Genomic DNA, 15,589 nt, shown 5'->3' on the forward strand with positions numbered 1-15,589 from the left:
TCTTTGTGGGAAAGTGATTCTGAGCATGAATTCCAGGATCCTTGGGCCATGATCAAGCAAATTGGATCCATCCCTTTTGCTGGAACCGAGAGAGAAAGTGAGTTAGCCTCAAAGGGTAGTTACGTGGAAGGAGATTTTGGCTCTCATTATAGAAATGATAAAAGTGGCAAGCGCAAGTTGACTAGGAAAGAGTCCTTTAGGAGATTGCCAGGATTTGGTTTGTGGAGATGTGGAAGATTTAGATTCCCTTTGAAATTTAGACGGCTTAAACTTAGAATTCGGGGTAGAATATTCGGATAGAACCATCAAATTGGCATTGAATTTTGAACATTATTGAAAATTTTGGAATGATCAAGTAGATAAACTATTATTGTCTTGAAAGAGTATTCCTTTACAACTAGCTGAGCTGTGTGATTTACATCAAGTTTCTGGATTCGAACCCATGACCAACAAGTCACCAAGGCACAACTTTACCGCTGCACCAGGGCTCGTCCTCCTATGAGAAGAATTAAAATAAAAAAAAAATTGGTTGTGGAGAGAAACTCAAAGCTTGGTTGGTGAAATGAAGCCTAAGTTTTTGCAAGTAACACAATGATTAGATATTAGTCTTTCCATGACACTTCCTTCTTCAATCTTCAATCTCCTACTTTCTTTGTTCCATAGATGCACCCCATAACTCTCACCACTGAGCTGAAGCAGTTTGGCATCAACCAATTTTGATTCACTTCTAGTTTTTGGCTTCCTAAAGAGACCACCAATCTTTTTCCAATCTGCTGGATAAAAGGCTATAGGAGGCAAGATTGTAAAATTGAAGCCTGGCTTTTCCCCTAGTCTCTTAACCACTCTGGAAACAAGGTAGGGACCATTATGCCCCCATCTGTTCCCATCAAAAGTCAACACAAATTCATCAATGAATCTGAGAAGAAGTGGATGATTCATGTCAAATATCAGAACTGCATTGTTTAGTCTAGTCCAGTGCTTATTCCCAGCATCCATGCTTTGTGCTCCAATAGAATTCCTCAACAAAGATATAGGTTTCAAGACTACAAAATCTATGTCTAGGTAGACACCACCATATTTGTACAAAACTGCAAGTCTAATCAAGTTTGATAGATTCTGAAAGAGAGAAATCTGACCAGGGTCCTTCTTCCCTTTCTTCAACTCATTCAACCATGCTTCAGCTGGAGTCCCCTTGAAGAGAAATTGCAAGTCTGGGGTCACTGGTTGAACTTTGAACCCTTCATCAAGAATTGGCTTAAGGACCCTATAGCTACGGATGGTGTCCAAAGTCCTTGATAGAATCACCAAGCATGCCTTGGGATGCACCTTGAAAACACTATCTATGGACATCAATTCTCTTGCACCAAATGAGCCTGCAGGGGACTCCCAAATCATGAAAAATCGAGACTCGCATTCGTGGCTGAAAAATCGCAGAACCCGAGCATGGAATCGCCTGCTCAACTTGTCTGAATTGAGAATCTTGAACTCGTGAAGCTTCCCTCTAAACCATGCAATTCTCTCTTCTTCATTGGCATTAAGTGGAGCAACTAGTACTCCATGGTTTCTGTCACCAACTCCTTCGTTCTCTTCTTGCATGGAACGTAAAGGGGTGTGTGAGAGAGTCAAAGTTGACCTTATCCCTTCTCCATTTCTGTGTTGCAGCACTTCTACTAGTGTTCCAGGGTGTAGGGAATCGTGGTAGATAAGATAATCACAGAGCATGAGATAAAATATGGCTGAGAATGTGATAAAAGAGAATATAGATATCTTGGTATGTTTGTGATCAAGCATTTTGTTACAAGATCAAGTTCTTCTTCTCTTTGCGGTGAGAGTTGAAATTGGAAAAAACTTATGCAGAAGCCAGAAGCAATATAATAGCCTTTGGGTGTGTGGTAAGTTTCTACATTCCCACCTATCTTAAATTGGAAAACTAAGTTTTTTATATTTGGTATATATTTATTAAAAAAAAGATTGTCAAGATTTCCGAGAATCAATTTAGTCCACTTTTTCGAAAAAACTTTCTTATAGGAAAGTCGAAAATTTAACTTTAGTAAATTGAAGAAAAGTTTTAATTATCTAAAATTACTATATTAGTGATTGTGAAATAAAAAAACTTTCTCCTGCAGAACGCCCCCCATGTAACCCTCATGTTGGGGAAGACTTGGGAATTCAACATGTGATGGTTTTTTTTTCTTCTGAATATTCAACATGTGATGTAGAATATTAAAAATGAAAATAATAATAATAATAATAATAATAATAATAATTATTATTATTATTTGATTAAGTTTTGTGGAAGGTCTCGTCAGTTGGTCGTTGTTTGAAACATTCAAAGTGTGGAGGTGAATGTCAAATTTCGACAACTCGAAAGCCGCCGAAGATAAACGTACAATTATGGTATAAATTAAACTATGAAGTTAACCAAATATTATTATGTGGCAGAGGATTATTGGGTTTGTATTTATTATGTAACTGTGGTAACAAGTATATATAAGAATCTCATCTTTTCCCATGTTATTTTATATAGTTTATATTTAAAAAAGTTATACTATTATTAGTTAGATAATAACACATCTTAAAAAAAAGCTATATCCTATAAAAAAAAAGTTATATAACGATATATAAATAAAATATCTTACTTTTTATTTATTATTTTTCTCAAAAAAATAAAAGTAATGTTAAACCCAAAAAATCAATTTAATTCAATTTTTTAAATTAAATTAAATTAAATATTATTAAAATTAAAGTAATTAGATCAGATAATTTTTTTAAAAAAAATCGATCCAATTCAATATGTGAAATCATGATGTTATATTGTTTTACATATATATCTTGTCAGCTTATTTTCATTTGGTATGCTTTGTGATAGTATAATTCGGAAATATCCTCCCGTATCTTTGCCAATGGAGATTACAAGGATCTTAGAGAACTTAAAAAATATTTTCTATTTCTATTTTTTGTTTTATATTTTTATAGAGGATGTAAAGATAAAAAAAATGGAAATTTATTCTTATTGTTTCTTATATAAATTTTTTTAAAAAAGCGTAAATATGTTTATAGTTTTTATAAAATGAGTAAGTTTTGATTGTGAGCCTATAAAAAAAAAAAAGAATCTTTATTTTCAGTCTCTAAAATGTGTAATCATTGCTTTTAATTCATGTTAAATGAGTGAATTTTTATTTTGGTCCCTCTAAAATTCTGATTTTTATTCTTCCAAAATCTGCAATTACCATTTTTGGTCTCTAATATTCATTTCAAGGTAGACAAATAATATGATTTAATCTCCAAAATATAGTCAAATTTTTCTTTTGGTCTTTAAATGTTTTTTTTTCCATTTTTTGGTCCCTAGTTTTTTTAAACATATTCTTTTTTCTTCTCCAATTAAGAGTCAAGTGAAAGTACTTTCTATTACTATCACCCTCCCTCATAGCTTGGTTCCTGTCTTTTATCTTAAAAGAGATTCCAATTTTCAAGCTACTTTCCAAAATTCCTCTTCAATTTCAATCTTAAATTGAACTCCTCTACGGTTAAGGCCATGTATTTTTCCTTCTTATCCGACTCATCCAACTCCATCACTTGAATTACTTTAAGATAGTTATGTTAAAAGTTAATAAACTTATTATATAATTGAACGATTATATAAAATTTTTATACTGTTATTGCATAATTTTTTTTCTCTCATTGAAATAACATTATTGTTATAAATTGAATCTCTTAGATGAGACGTCTCAGCCATTAATTAAGATCATGAGTAATTCTAACTAAGCTATTGCATCAATTGTCAAGTAATCGCACTGCTTCATCCTCCACTGCATGCTGCATGCAACAAATTTATTATTCATATTTATAAGTATGAACACCATTTTAATTGGATATTAATTAAAAATCATCTGTTGTTATAGATAAAAAAAATAATCCTTTCTAGCTAATTAGTACTAAGAATCTTGTCCAAAGTGCACACTATCTTGTCCTCACTTGTCCTAAGAAATTTTGAACTATAAAGACATTGAAACAAGACACCTTTAAAAGTTGTCATATGCACTACTGCAATAATTGCATTTTACGACAGGGTTACTACGCCAGTTAAATAAAAATGTCGTTGAAGGTAACACGGTGGCAATGTTGTAATTTTAAGAAATGCATACGACGCCGGTTATTGAAAGACCGCCCTAGGAGGTGAGTTTCATAATTACTAGGACGGGTAGGAAAAGACCGTCGTAGTTGTATTAGTGTACAACGACGGCTTTTTTCTTTTGACCGTCTTTGAATCATTTACTTATTTTTAATAATTAATAATAACGTTAACCTAGCTTTGTCCTTGAGAGCTCTCAGTCGTGCCTTGCTTCTTCTCAATCAGCTTCCGCTCATCGCTAAAAGAAAAAGGAGGGAGGTAACTCAGTCCCTCTCCTTCTCCCTCTCCGCCCGTAACGGAATCAGCCCATGAGCTCCTCTTTCATCATCTCGAACGAGTCCTTTTCGTGGTTATCGACTCGGGTAAGAATCTAGGGTTCTTATTCTCCTGTTTTGCTCACTCCTTGCAAATCTCGTGTTACACATGCGTTTCTTCTTCGCTTTGTTTATTTAATTGGAGCTTAGCACTGATCTATTGAAAACTCAAGTTCTCTGAGGTTTTTTCTAGAATCTAGCTAGGGTTTAGTTTTTGCTGCTTAATTTGATGCTCTTTGTTGTATCTGTGCCATTTGATCTGTCTTCCCTGGCTCTTGTTAAACGCTTGTTTTTCTATTCGTTAATTGGTTTGATTTGCATGGGAAATTTCATCACTTACATTTGTTTATTGGACATTTTCTACCACCAGTTATTTAACAATTATGCATAGCCTTAGATCTTATTATGCACAGTTCAGTCCACGAGTTGCAGGATCAGCCACCGGTTATACAGAACAGCCGGTGGGCTAGCCTTCTTCTGGAGCTTCTTCGTGATGTTATTAATAGATTGGAAGCAAGCGAGAGTACATGGCCTGGTTGTAAGCATGTGGTTGCATGTGCTGCCATGTGCAAGTCCTGGAGAGAAATGTGCAAAGAAATTGTCAGCAGTCCTGAATTCTGTGGGAAGATTACTTTCCCTGTTTCCTTGAAGCAGGTAAGATTTTCTTGTTCTTCTATTCTATGCCTAAAATATGTCTAAAATAATTAAAATATGAAATTTGTACCATGACTGAAGTTTACATTTTTATGCTTGGTTGATTCTTGTTTACAGCCTGGGCATAGGGATGGACCCATTCAGTGTTTCATCAAGAGAGACAAATCTAAGCTGACATACCACCTCTTCCTTTGCCTTAGTCCTGGTAAGTTTTCTGTTGTTCACACCTAACTTGTATGGATTTATATAATCATCTTGTTTTGTGATTTCTTTGATTTTTTATCGTATAATTTATGTATTTATGGCATTTGATATATGTGTTGAATTTTTTTCCTTGTGAATCTAGGTTGAATGTAGAATTTATTTATGTTTACTTGATTTTCGATTTTGCTAAATTGAATATGATATTCATTTCTATGTTTGGATTGGTGAAAAGTGATGGAATCAAGTGGATGCTTTCTTGTATTGATAGCTCATGACGCTTGAATGCAAATCTACTCAATAAATTGCAACCTTTGGTACCATTAACTACATCTTACTAACTGCTTCCAAGTGATAGTGGGAATTGTTTGCCGTAACTAAATTTTCATGGAAACTAAGTTCTTGTTTGTGCAATTTAGATATATGGCAAGTGCCACATATGATGGTCAAATTCTTTTCTGTGGCCCACTTATGAGTTTCTTGTGCTTATTTATTGAAGTTTATGATAATAGCTAATGGTTTACCAAGTTACTCTAGTATTGGGTGTGATGATGCCACATCATGCTTAATTGCTTAGTTGCTTATTGTTATTGTTATTGTCTTTTGGACCTGTTTTGGACTCATAAGTCAGTTCTACTCCTGCAGTCTTGCTTGTTGAAAATGGAAAGTTTCTTCTCTCTGCAAAACGGACAAGAAGAACAACTTGCACAAAGTATATTATATCAATGAATGCAGATAACATATCAAGATCTAGTAGTACTTACATTGGAAAACTGAGGTAAGACTTAATTTTTGGTACTCGTTTGGGACCTACTTGACATTCATTTTGCACTAACAATCGTTGAATTGTATAAGATGTAAGACTATTATTTTTGTGTGTGTGTGTGAGAGAGCGAATGATGATAAAGGTATACGGAGGGAAAAAGGTTCTGATTCACTTAGTCTTTGGTGAATACTTTCAATGCTTTTTTTAATGTTCAATACTACTATTATTTTCAGGATAAATGGCTTCCTCTCCACACTCTTGCTGCATGTGGAGAATTTTACCTTTTAGATTCTCTGTTGAAGCACAATGTTGATATCAATGTTCTGAAAAATGAAGATTCAGGGCCATTGAAGGAATCCACATCCTTGATTAAGCACCGTAAGTGGGATGGATTATATTGTCTTCCTTCGGAGAAGAGTGAGATTGTTTCAGATGAGTATCTTCCTACAAATGATCCAAAGTCTAACAATAATATAAATGATGAAGCTGCAGAACTAGTCAAGCTGACAGAGCAATCACTTTTTCTCAAGAAAAGGACAAACCAAACAAAGCCCAGGCCTATAGTAGTGAGATTGGATGATGGAGATGTGGCACCAATTTCAGTCAAAAGACCAGAGCCAATGGATGATATTGTGTAAGTGTATAATGTCTGTATGCATGTATTATGCCCCCAATTAATAAAGTCCATAGTAAAAGGTTTGAAAGGTCCCACCAGTTCACAATTTGGCATAGTTTTATAGATAATGCTTTGGGAAATCTCCCATTTTGTCCCACCCAAATTTGTAAAGTTACACTCTTTCTAGTTTCTTTTACATTATTACAAGCAAGATTATGAAGATTGAATAATAAGAGTTATTGATGTTTTTCAGATTGAATTACAAGCAAGTGGGAATGAGAACATTATTGAAAGTATTCTCCTTAGTTGGCTCATGTTGGAGTATTCTCCCTTCTTCCTCTGTATCTTCTAATGGCTATGTGGTGTTATCATTATTGAAAGGTAGTAATTCAAATTTCAACGAATTCTATGTTTATCAAAAATAAAAAATTATCAGCAATATAATGATCTAGTAAGGATTAGTTCTAAATTATTTTACTATATGGCTGCTTTGATGGGGATGTCTGCCAGCAATGCATATAATCAAAATTCAAATCAATGAAAGAAACTAAAAGATTATTGCATGATTTCTATATTGTTATAGTATCTATCTAAATATTTCAAATAATTTATATCCAGCTACATTTTCTTTTTTAGATGACTACGTACCAATCTGCATTTAAAACTTGTCTTAAAATAAGCTGTTGGATATAAAACTTTGGCAAACTTACATGGTTGTGAATTTTAGGTAAAAAAATCAAGGCGAAAAGCAAGAAAGACAATGTAAGTATATTCTCATTCTTGAAACTCCAAGCCTTTTAGTTCTTGAATCTTCTTTCAGTGTTTTGTTATTATTTTAATTTTCATGCTTAATATAATGCTACCAAACCAGGAACTCGGGAAAGCACTTTGCATATATGAAATGATATTTATATATAATTTCAGAAACTTGATTAACCTATACTTAAAAAAAAAAAAGAAAAACTAGATTAACCGATCAATACTTATAAAATTCTAAAAACTAATTTGATGTATTGTTGTTTTTCTTTACGTGTAAAAGTGTTAATTTGTATATGAGTATGTAAAAGTGTTAATTCTAGAAACTAATTTGTCAATTTAATCAATAAAATTATAAAAACATTACTTTAGTATTTGAAATTATAACAATAAAGACTAAAATGATTAGCATTTGGTAATTTCAAAAATTGAAAAGCTATTTTTATATAATTTTAGAAACTAGATTAACTAGTACTTAAAATTATGGAAACTAATTTTGATGTATTGTTATTTTTATATTTTTTATCAACAATATTATTTCCTTTTGCTTGTGTGAAATGCCAAAGTTCATATTAAGAGAGAAAGAGAGAGAGATAGAAGGGAAAAAAGCATCAAAGATCATGAATAGTTTAGTGTTTCATTTTCTTTCTTTTTTATTTCTACTGGATTCATTTATGTATGTCTTTGTGTGTTCACATTTTATTCTGATTAATTCTTCATGTATCATGCAGTGGCCAGGAGCATACTGTGACACAAAGCAGAGCTGCTGCTATCCTAAGATTGGGAAACCTGCTGCTATCCTAAGACTGGGAAACCTGCTATCTATCATATTTTGGTGCTAGAGGTAAATTGCCTTGTCTCCACGCTCAAAGTCTTAAATCTCACTTAATTTTACCTAATACATAACTTTGGGTTTGATTTGAATAAATCTTTTTTTCCTTCTCTAATTTCTTTTTAAACAACTACTAGGAAAAAAGAAAAAAAGCACACAGTTTTTGCATAGTTTGTTCTAGAACATTTAATCATCATAATTTTTAATTTAAAAAATAATGGAGTAGGTTGTCTATAATTTCGTCTTATATAGCTCAACAAAAAGATCTCCAACCAATCAACATAAAATATAAAAAATACGTGAACAAGTATAAATATGTGTATCTTCAATTTAATAGTATAATTTAAAGAACATTATGACATGGACACGTTGTGAAAAAATTGATCTGCAGACATGCTAAAATTTAAGAGTACATGGACTCTAAAATACACACTTTAAGGATAAACTTAAAAAAAATCTTCTCCTAATATATTATGCATATGCCATCGTCTACCCCACTCTCTATAGTGCATTTAAATCGACTAGAGCGAGAAAACAATTAGCTTTGAAAAAGAGAATAAGTAATTAATATACTACTGTATATGAGAATTCCATCTTTCTGTCTAACATCATTGTGACAAAAGAAGGCCTTAGTCTTTCATCCACATGCATTGTAGCTAGCCACTCATATATATATTGATGTTCAATTAATTATGAAAATTTCTGAAGCATTTGTCTGCCTAGAAAGAGAAGGGTTGAAATAATGGAAAAGGTCTTGTGCTTCAAGCACCCCTCAGCTGGAATAGTTATAATTTGTGGAGTTAAAGTGGGTTGTCTTTGCATGAAAAGGCCAGCCCGGGATATTATCCATCCAAAAGTTAGTAATCTTTTCCATTTCATTGATTGATATATCATTATCTTTTTCCTTTCACCTTTGGGTTTAAAATTGAATGATGAGACAAAGTCATTATGTTGGTTAATTTATATATAAATAGGCACCGATGTATGAATATGTCTAGAAAATAAAGCTTTCTACATCCGTCGTAAAATGACCGATGTAGAACATGTGATAAACAAAGTCATTTCTATGCAGGCAGCGATGTAGAAATCATAACTTTCTACATCGATCATAAAAGGACCGTCGTAGAACACGTCATAAAAGAAGTCGTGTCTACAACACCACCGATGTAGAAAATCACGTGTTTCTAAGACGGTCCTTTTACGACCGTCGTAGAAATCCGTCCTCTACAACAACACTCTTTCAAAGACGGGCGTCCACCGTCTTTGAAATACGTTTTCCACTGATGTAAAATGGGATTTTTCTAGTAGTGATGATCATCATAATACACAATAATGATTAGAAGTGATTAAAAGTTTTATCCTGTGAGTCAAAAAAAGAAATAATTTTCATAAAAAAAGAAAAAAAACAAATAGTTAAAATTGTATGACTAATCAAGGGTTCAAATCACAATTAAAATGTGTACATTGTTCACGTGTCAGTGAATTATCATGTGATTCGTTAATACATTAGGTGTCTTCCTCCATAAAAATAGAACTTTAAAAATACCAACAATTAATTTAGAAATACACAGTGGATGGAAACACAATGGTTGTGTATGACTGCCAAATACACAACAAAAACATTTTTTTATTATTCTTGTTTAGGAAATACACATCAGAAATGTGTTTATGATATACATTTGTCTAATCAAAATATATTTTTGTTGTGTGAGAAGTGTAACCTCAATAAACAATGAAACCCAATTCTGTTGAGCAAATATACACAATGGAACACGTTTCCATTGTTAATTGAATTTGCACCCTGTCTAACACAATTGCTCAAGGGAAACCGTTTCTATCAGGGTATTTTTTGGAAATAACAAATAAACCATGGGATGGGAAGAGTAAAAAGTGGTGGGAATAGCAAATCCCAATAGATCTCATGCCCGTTGGCTTAAATACAAACTATATATGTTCGGGACATGCTACGTGCACCCAACAATATTGATGGGGCACCCAACAAACAATGAATGGGCGAAATTGTCCTTCTGCGATTCCTTATTTCGGAAGAACCTACTTTCGGACAAAATTCCGGAAGAGGTCTTTCCGGAAAACTCCCGGAAGAACCTTCTTCCGGAAGAAGAAGGTGGGCTTCCGGAAGAACTCCCGGAATACGTTATGGAAGGACGTGTTTCGGAATTTTTTCCGGAAGTAGGTTTTTCCGGAAGACCACCTTCTTCTTCCAGAAAAAGGTTCTTCCAGAAGTTATTTTGTAAATGATTTTTTAAAATGCAATATTTTTTTAATAATTTCATTTCTAATAAATAAATTACGGTATAAAATAAATAATATTATTATACATAAATTATTAGTAAACATAATTATGACTAATATTTGTAATTCCTTTTTTACGTGCATGTAAATTTAAATAATAAATTATGTGACAATTTAGTATAATTTGAATCATAAAAATTAATTAATTTGTATATTTTATAAAAAAATATAAAATATTTATTATGATAACATTTAATTTGTATTACAAAACTTAATATATAATAAAAAAATAGTTTTAATTTTATAACAACGTCAAAAATAAATTTAATTTTATAATAATAACTAAAAATAAAATAAAATTTAATACATATTTAATGACGATTTTGTTCCTGTGTTGTTTTCTTTAAATTTACTGCGCTGCTTTTTCGTTTTACACCTTTTTGGTTTCACCTTCATCTCGGTGTTCTTGGTATTGCTATCCTTTTCCGTAAAAAGCTTTTGAAGATTTGGTGGTCCCGTGAAGTAGTTGTTCCGTGAAGCTTAAATATTGGTGGTACCGTTTATGTGTTAGTCGTTGTTGTTCCTATTTCGTGGGAGGTACGCATTTATCGGGTTTTTTTTTGTGTTTTCTGGATAGATTTTTAGAGAAGATGAACAGTAAAATGGTAAAAACTTTTTCCGGAAGAACATTGAACTACCGGAGGAAGTTGTTCCGGAAGAACAGTTGTGAAATTTCGGACCAACTTATTCCGGAAGTTGATGTGGCAACTTCCGGAAGAAGTGATTCCGGAAGAGATTTCCGGAACAACTTCTTCCGGAATTTCAGTGTTGTTCTTCCGAAATGTTAGTTTTTTTTAAAAAAATTGAATTCTGTTTTAAAATTTATATATATATATATATATATATATATATATATATGTATGTATATGAATATTATAATTTATAATATCTGTATTTTAAATTGTGGATAACTGGTTTAATTAGATATAATGATTTTGGTATAATATTAAATGATTTAGGTAAAATAATTGTATTTTGTTGTAGTAGAAAAATGTTTTATTAGTTGTTTATTATAGTGTTAAGTTTAGTTTAAGTAAATAATGTAGTTATAAATTTAAATGTATTTGTATTAGTTGTTAATATGTTTGTTAGGTAATATGTAGTCAATTTTTGGATGTGGTTATATGATAATTTGAATGTACTTGTGTATGATGCATATGCCCTTAAGATGAACGAAGATCAATGGACGTATGACTATATGATGTCACAAGAAGTTCATATGGATTATGATTATGATAATGAATAAGAATGTGGTGTGAATGAACCACATGTTGATTGTTCAAATGCTTTTAATACGTCTCAGGTAATCATGTTGATTAGTTTGAGTCATTTGGTTGAATTGATGTTTTGTATAAAAATTAATATGTTGGGGTTGCGTTGTAGGTAATTGGTACTCGAGATGATGTTTTGCAGTGGGCTCGAACAGTTGCCCATGAAAATGGATTTGTTGTAGTGATTATGAAGTCTGACACAGATACCGGTAGCAGAGGAAGAAGTTCATTTGTCTTAATTGGGTGTGAAAGGAGTGGTATGTACAAGTGTAGGAATAAAGAATTCGTTAGAAAAGACACTGGGAGTAGGAAATGTGGTTGTCCCTTCAGGCTTCATGGGAAACCTGTGCATGGAGGGGAAGGTTGGATGGTGAAGTTGATCTGTGGGATTCACAATCATGAATTGGCCAAGTCCTTAGTTGGACATCCATACGCTGGGCCTTGACTAAGGATAAAAAGAAAATTATTGCTGATATGACAAAGTCGATGGTGAAACCAAAAAACATCTTGCTAACGTTGAAGGAACACAATGCCAACAGTTGCACCACGATAAAGCAAATTTACAATGCAAGAAGTGCAAATCGTTCTTCAATAAGAGGAGCTGATACCGAAATGCAACATCAGATGAAGCTTCTCGAATGTGATCAATACATTCATTGGCATAGATTGAAGGATGAAGTTGTGGTGCGTGATCTATTTTGGTGTCACCCAAATGCAGTAAAGTTATGCAATGCATGTCATTTGGTGTTTTTTTATAGACAGTACCTACAAAACAAACAGGTACAGACTCCCACTACTTGACTTTGTTGGGGTGACACCAACGGCGATGACATTCTCTGCTGGGTTTGCATATCTAAAGGCCGAGCGTGTTAATAATATTGTATGGGCTTTGGAACGATTTCGAGGTCTATTTTTAAGAAACGATCACCTCCCTGTTGTTATTGTCACTAATAGAGACCTAGCACTGATGAATGCAGAGAAAACTGTGTTCCTGGAGTGTACAAATTTGTTGTGCAGGTTTCATATCGATAAGAATGCGAAGGCGAAGTGTAAATCTTTAATCGGTCAAAAAAAATGTCTGGGACTATGTAATGGATAACTGGGGTACTTTGGTTGATTGTCCGTCCGAACACTAGTTCGCTGAGTCACTTCAGAAGTTTCAAATTGCTTGACCGCCTTGGCCGATGTTCGTTGACTATGTTAACGACACATGGATTATCCCCCACAAGGAAAAAATTATTACAACATGGACGAATAAGGTCATGCACCTAGGCAACACAACAACAAACAGGTATTAAGAATTGTTTTTTTTGTTAGTAAGGATTATTAATAAATGGTATTTAATTGTTATATATTTTTCATGTTTGTTGTGTATTTTAAATGTAGGGTTGAATCAGCTCATTGGGCTCTAAAAAGAGTACTACAAAATAGCCTTGGAGACCTTTGTAGTGTTTGGGATGCCATTAACAACATGATCACGCTGCAACACATTGAAATTAAAGCATCCTTTGAAACCAGTACGCATGTGGTTGGACATGTATTTAAAAAAACCTTATACAAGAGGCTTCTTGGGATGGTTTCAAGGGACGCTTTAAATGAGATTGCTTTTGAGGTTGACCGTCTACGTTATCTCAGCAACAATCCCTCTTATTGTGGTTGTGTGATGAGAAGCACGCACAGTCTTCCTTGTGCATGTGAGCTTTCTAGGTATACTGCTGGTAGCATCCCAGTAGAGTCAGTCCATATTTTCTAGAGGAGACTTTGCTTTTCAGACCAAGGGTTATGTGAGGCGGAAGTCAGCATCAAGGAAGATATTGAGACCATATCTAAAAGGTTTGAGGAACTTGATGTGTCTGGCAAAGTAACTCTAAAAAGTAAACTTTGAGAAATTGCATACCCTGATCAGAACTCTATGTGCCCTCCTCCATCAAAGGTCAACACTAAAGGTGCACCGAAGAAACCGATGAAAAAAAGTCAAAGATCCACAAAGCGTGATCTGTCTTACTGGGAGTATGTTGATGTTTTTCATTCTGTTCAAAGCAGCAACTCTTCAGTCAAACGTAGTGCATCATGTTCTGAACCGCCTCAGCCAACAACGATAATCTCGATGTTGGATCAATTTGCGCCATTCATTCAAGGTTTCATTCGTGACGTTGTGGATGTGAAAGCGGACGATAACTATGGATATCGGTCCATTGCCGCTTTATTAGGTATGGGGGAAGATTCGTGGTCGTTATTGCGTAACGAATTGATTAAAGAACTTGGCAGGTGGTCGCATGAGTACATGAACCTCTTCGGTGGCACAGAGAGATTTGAACAATTAAAGTTGTCCCTACTTGTTGATGGGTTTTTGAAGGTATGTTTTTAGGTTTTTTTTTTTTTAATAAAAAACTTTAAATTACTTGCATGTGTATGTTTGCTTGATTCAGGTTAGTGTGGACAAGTGGATGGATATAACGGAGATGAGATATGTGATTGCATCACAGTATAACGTAATCCTTGTATCGTTGTCCCGAGAACAAAGCATGACATTTTTTCCTCTTAGAAGTTAACCACCACCTCATTCTTCTGGGCACCGCATGATATGTGTTGGTCACATGTTTGGAAATCATTTTGTACAGGTACATTGAATATAGTTAGTATAACAATTATGCAATGACTTCCCAGGTTCATTTGAGTCGGTCACCGCATGATATAATCTTTGTTCATGTACAACAGGTTTATTTGAAAGACCATTGTCCCTTACCGCCTCCAGTGTTGTTGTGGTCAAGCAATTGTTATTCTCAGGCAAAGCGGTGGACAACTCCATATATTAGTGGAATGCAGCAATACACAAGCTTGATGTCATTTAAAAGACACTATGTCAACCTAAATGAAGACTAAACATGCATTGTTTATGTAATTGTATTCATTATGCGATATAATTTGTTGTAAGCCATTAATAACCAATTAATATTATTAAGTACTCGTTTCGTTAAGCAAAAAAATAGTTGGTCCAACAAAAATCAATTACACGTGTACGATACATCATTGTCATAATTGACAACACATAATGGCATGCATGCGTATTAAAGTTTGAGCGCGACACCACATTGATTGACTTGACTACACATTCTGAAGGAAACATAAACACGAAACATGTTCACACGTGTCTATTTTTTTGTAAAAAAAGTGAAGCAATCTGTCGGTGACAACCATGTATATATATGAGACACGACTAATAAATCACACATTATCTTGCTTTCACATAGTCTCCCAATTGATACACAAAGTATGACATTTTTAGGAGAAACTAACAGTCAGACGATTGTCAACTCAAGGTTGGGTTTCATTTTTCCAAATGGATCGATTATTCACAATGATACTGGGGTTTACTTCCAAACTTCGACTCCGATGCCCATTCGAGTACCAAACATTTGTGATTTTGCAAGCCTAAAAATCAGAATACATAATACCCTTCAGCTATCCGACAAACAATTTTTGGATGAAATTCACTACCGGAAGCCATTCACCCATACAGGTAACCAAATTCGCTTTCAGTGTTATGAAATTGATAAATGATGACGATGTCAACACAATGTTAATGTGTAATGATCAATTTTTGTATGTTGGTCCGATTGAGTTATTATGCACCGTTGGAAGAACACCAGATGGAGTAATAAACTTACTTTAATGCACTATGCCCAGTACTCATGACGCGATCATGTATTACAACGGGAAATGGAACATACCAC

The 15,589-nt window shown here is 33.7% G+C and overlaps 2 protein-coding genes across 12 annotated transcripts; one reads left to right on the forward strand and one right to left on the reverse strand.

Annotated features, from left to right (window-relative positions):
* Nucleotides 1-254: 254 nt before the first annotated feature.
* On the reverse strand, nt 255-1,927 carry LOC100812965 (uncharacterized protein At4g19900). The gene has a single exon (XM_003530224.4). It carries the CDS (start codon nt 1,789-1,791, stop codon nt 544-546), a length of 1,248 nt encoding a protein of 415 aa, XP_003530272.2. The 5' UTR covers nt 1,792-1,927; the 3' UTR covers nt 255-543.
* Nucleotides 1,928-4,283: 2,356 nt separating this feature from the next.
* Nucleotides 4,284-14,766, forward strand: LOC100777316 (tubby-like F-box protein 8). Of its 11 annotated transcripts, none has more exons than XR_005892230.1 (14): nt 4,284-4,494; nt 4,865-5,100; nt 5,218-5,305; nt 5,947-6,079; nt 6,301-6,445; nt 6,560-6,701; nt 6,937-7,064; nt 7,411-7,445; nt 8,171-9,127; nt 11,020-11,121; nt 11,753-13,146; nt 13,242-14,211; nt 14,285-14,476; nt 14,574-14,766. XR_005892230.1 is itself a non-coding variant. In XM_014778007.3 (7 exons), the coding sequence occupies exons 1-5, from the start codon at nt 4,441-4,443 to the stop codon at nt 6,353-6,355; spliced, it is 552 nt and encodes a 183-aa protein (XP_014633493.1). In that variant the 5' UTR covers nt 4,293-4,440; the 3' UTR covers nt 6,356-6,445; nt 6,560-6,701; nt 6,937-7,067. The 11 variants fall into 11 exon arrangements, 1 of the variants encoding a protein (XP_014633493.1); XR_005892231.1 differs by having other exon boundaries at nt 4,285-4,494; nt 8,171-8,283; XR_005892228.1 differs by lacking the exon at nt 11,020-11,121 and having other exon boundaries at nt 6,554-6,701; nt 11,753-11,887; nt 11,968-13,146; nt 13,242-14,476.
* The last annotated feature ends 823 nt before the right edge of the window (nt 14,767-15,589 follow it).

The sequence above is a fragment of the Glycine max genome, chromosome 7, assembly GCF_000004515.6.
Source record: "Glycine max cultivar Williams 82 chromosome 7, Glycine_max_v4.0, whole genome shotgun sequence".
Taxonomy (NCBI): Eukaryota; Viridiplantae; Streptophyta; class Magnoliopsida; order Fabales; family Fabaceae; genus Glycine; species Glycine max.

Bases quoted from the DNA above. Each gene is read 5' to 3' on its own strand.
- LOC100812965 (XM_003530224.4), bottom strand. From the start codon at position 1,791: ATGCTTGATCACAAACATACCAAGATATCTATATTCTCTTTTATCACA.
- LOC100777316 (XM_014778007.3), top strand. From the start codon at position 4,441: ATGAGCTCCTCTTTCATCATCTCGAACGAGTCCTTTTCGTGGTTATCG. The intron at 5,101-5,217 runs GTAAGATTTTCT...TCTTGTTTACAG, and splicing joins TCCCTGTTTCCTTGAAGCAG to CCTGGGCATAGGGATGGACC. The intron at 6,080-6,300 runs GTAAGACTTAAT...TATTATTTTCAG, and splicing joins ACTTACATTGGAAAACTGAG to GATAAATGGCTTCCTCTCCA.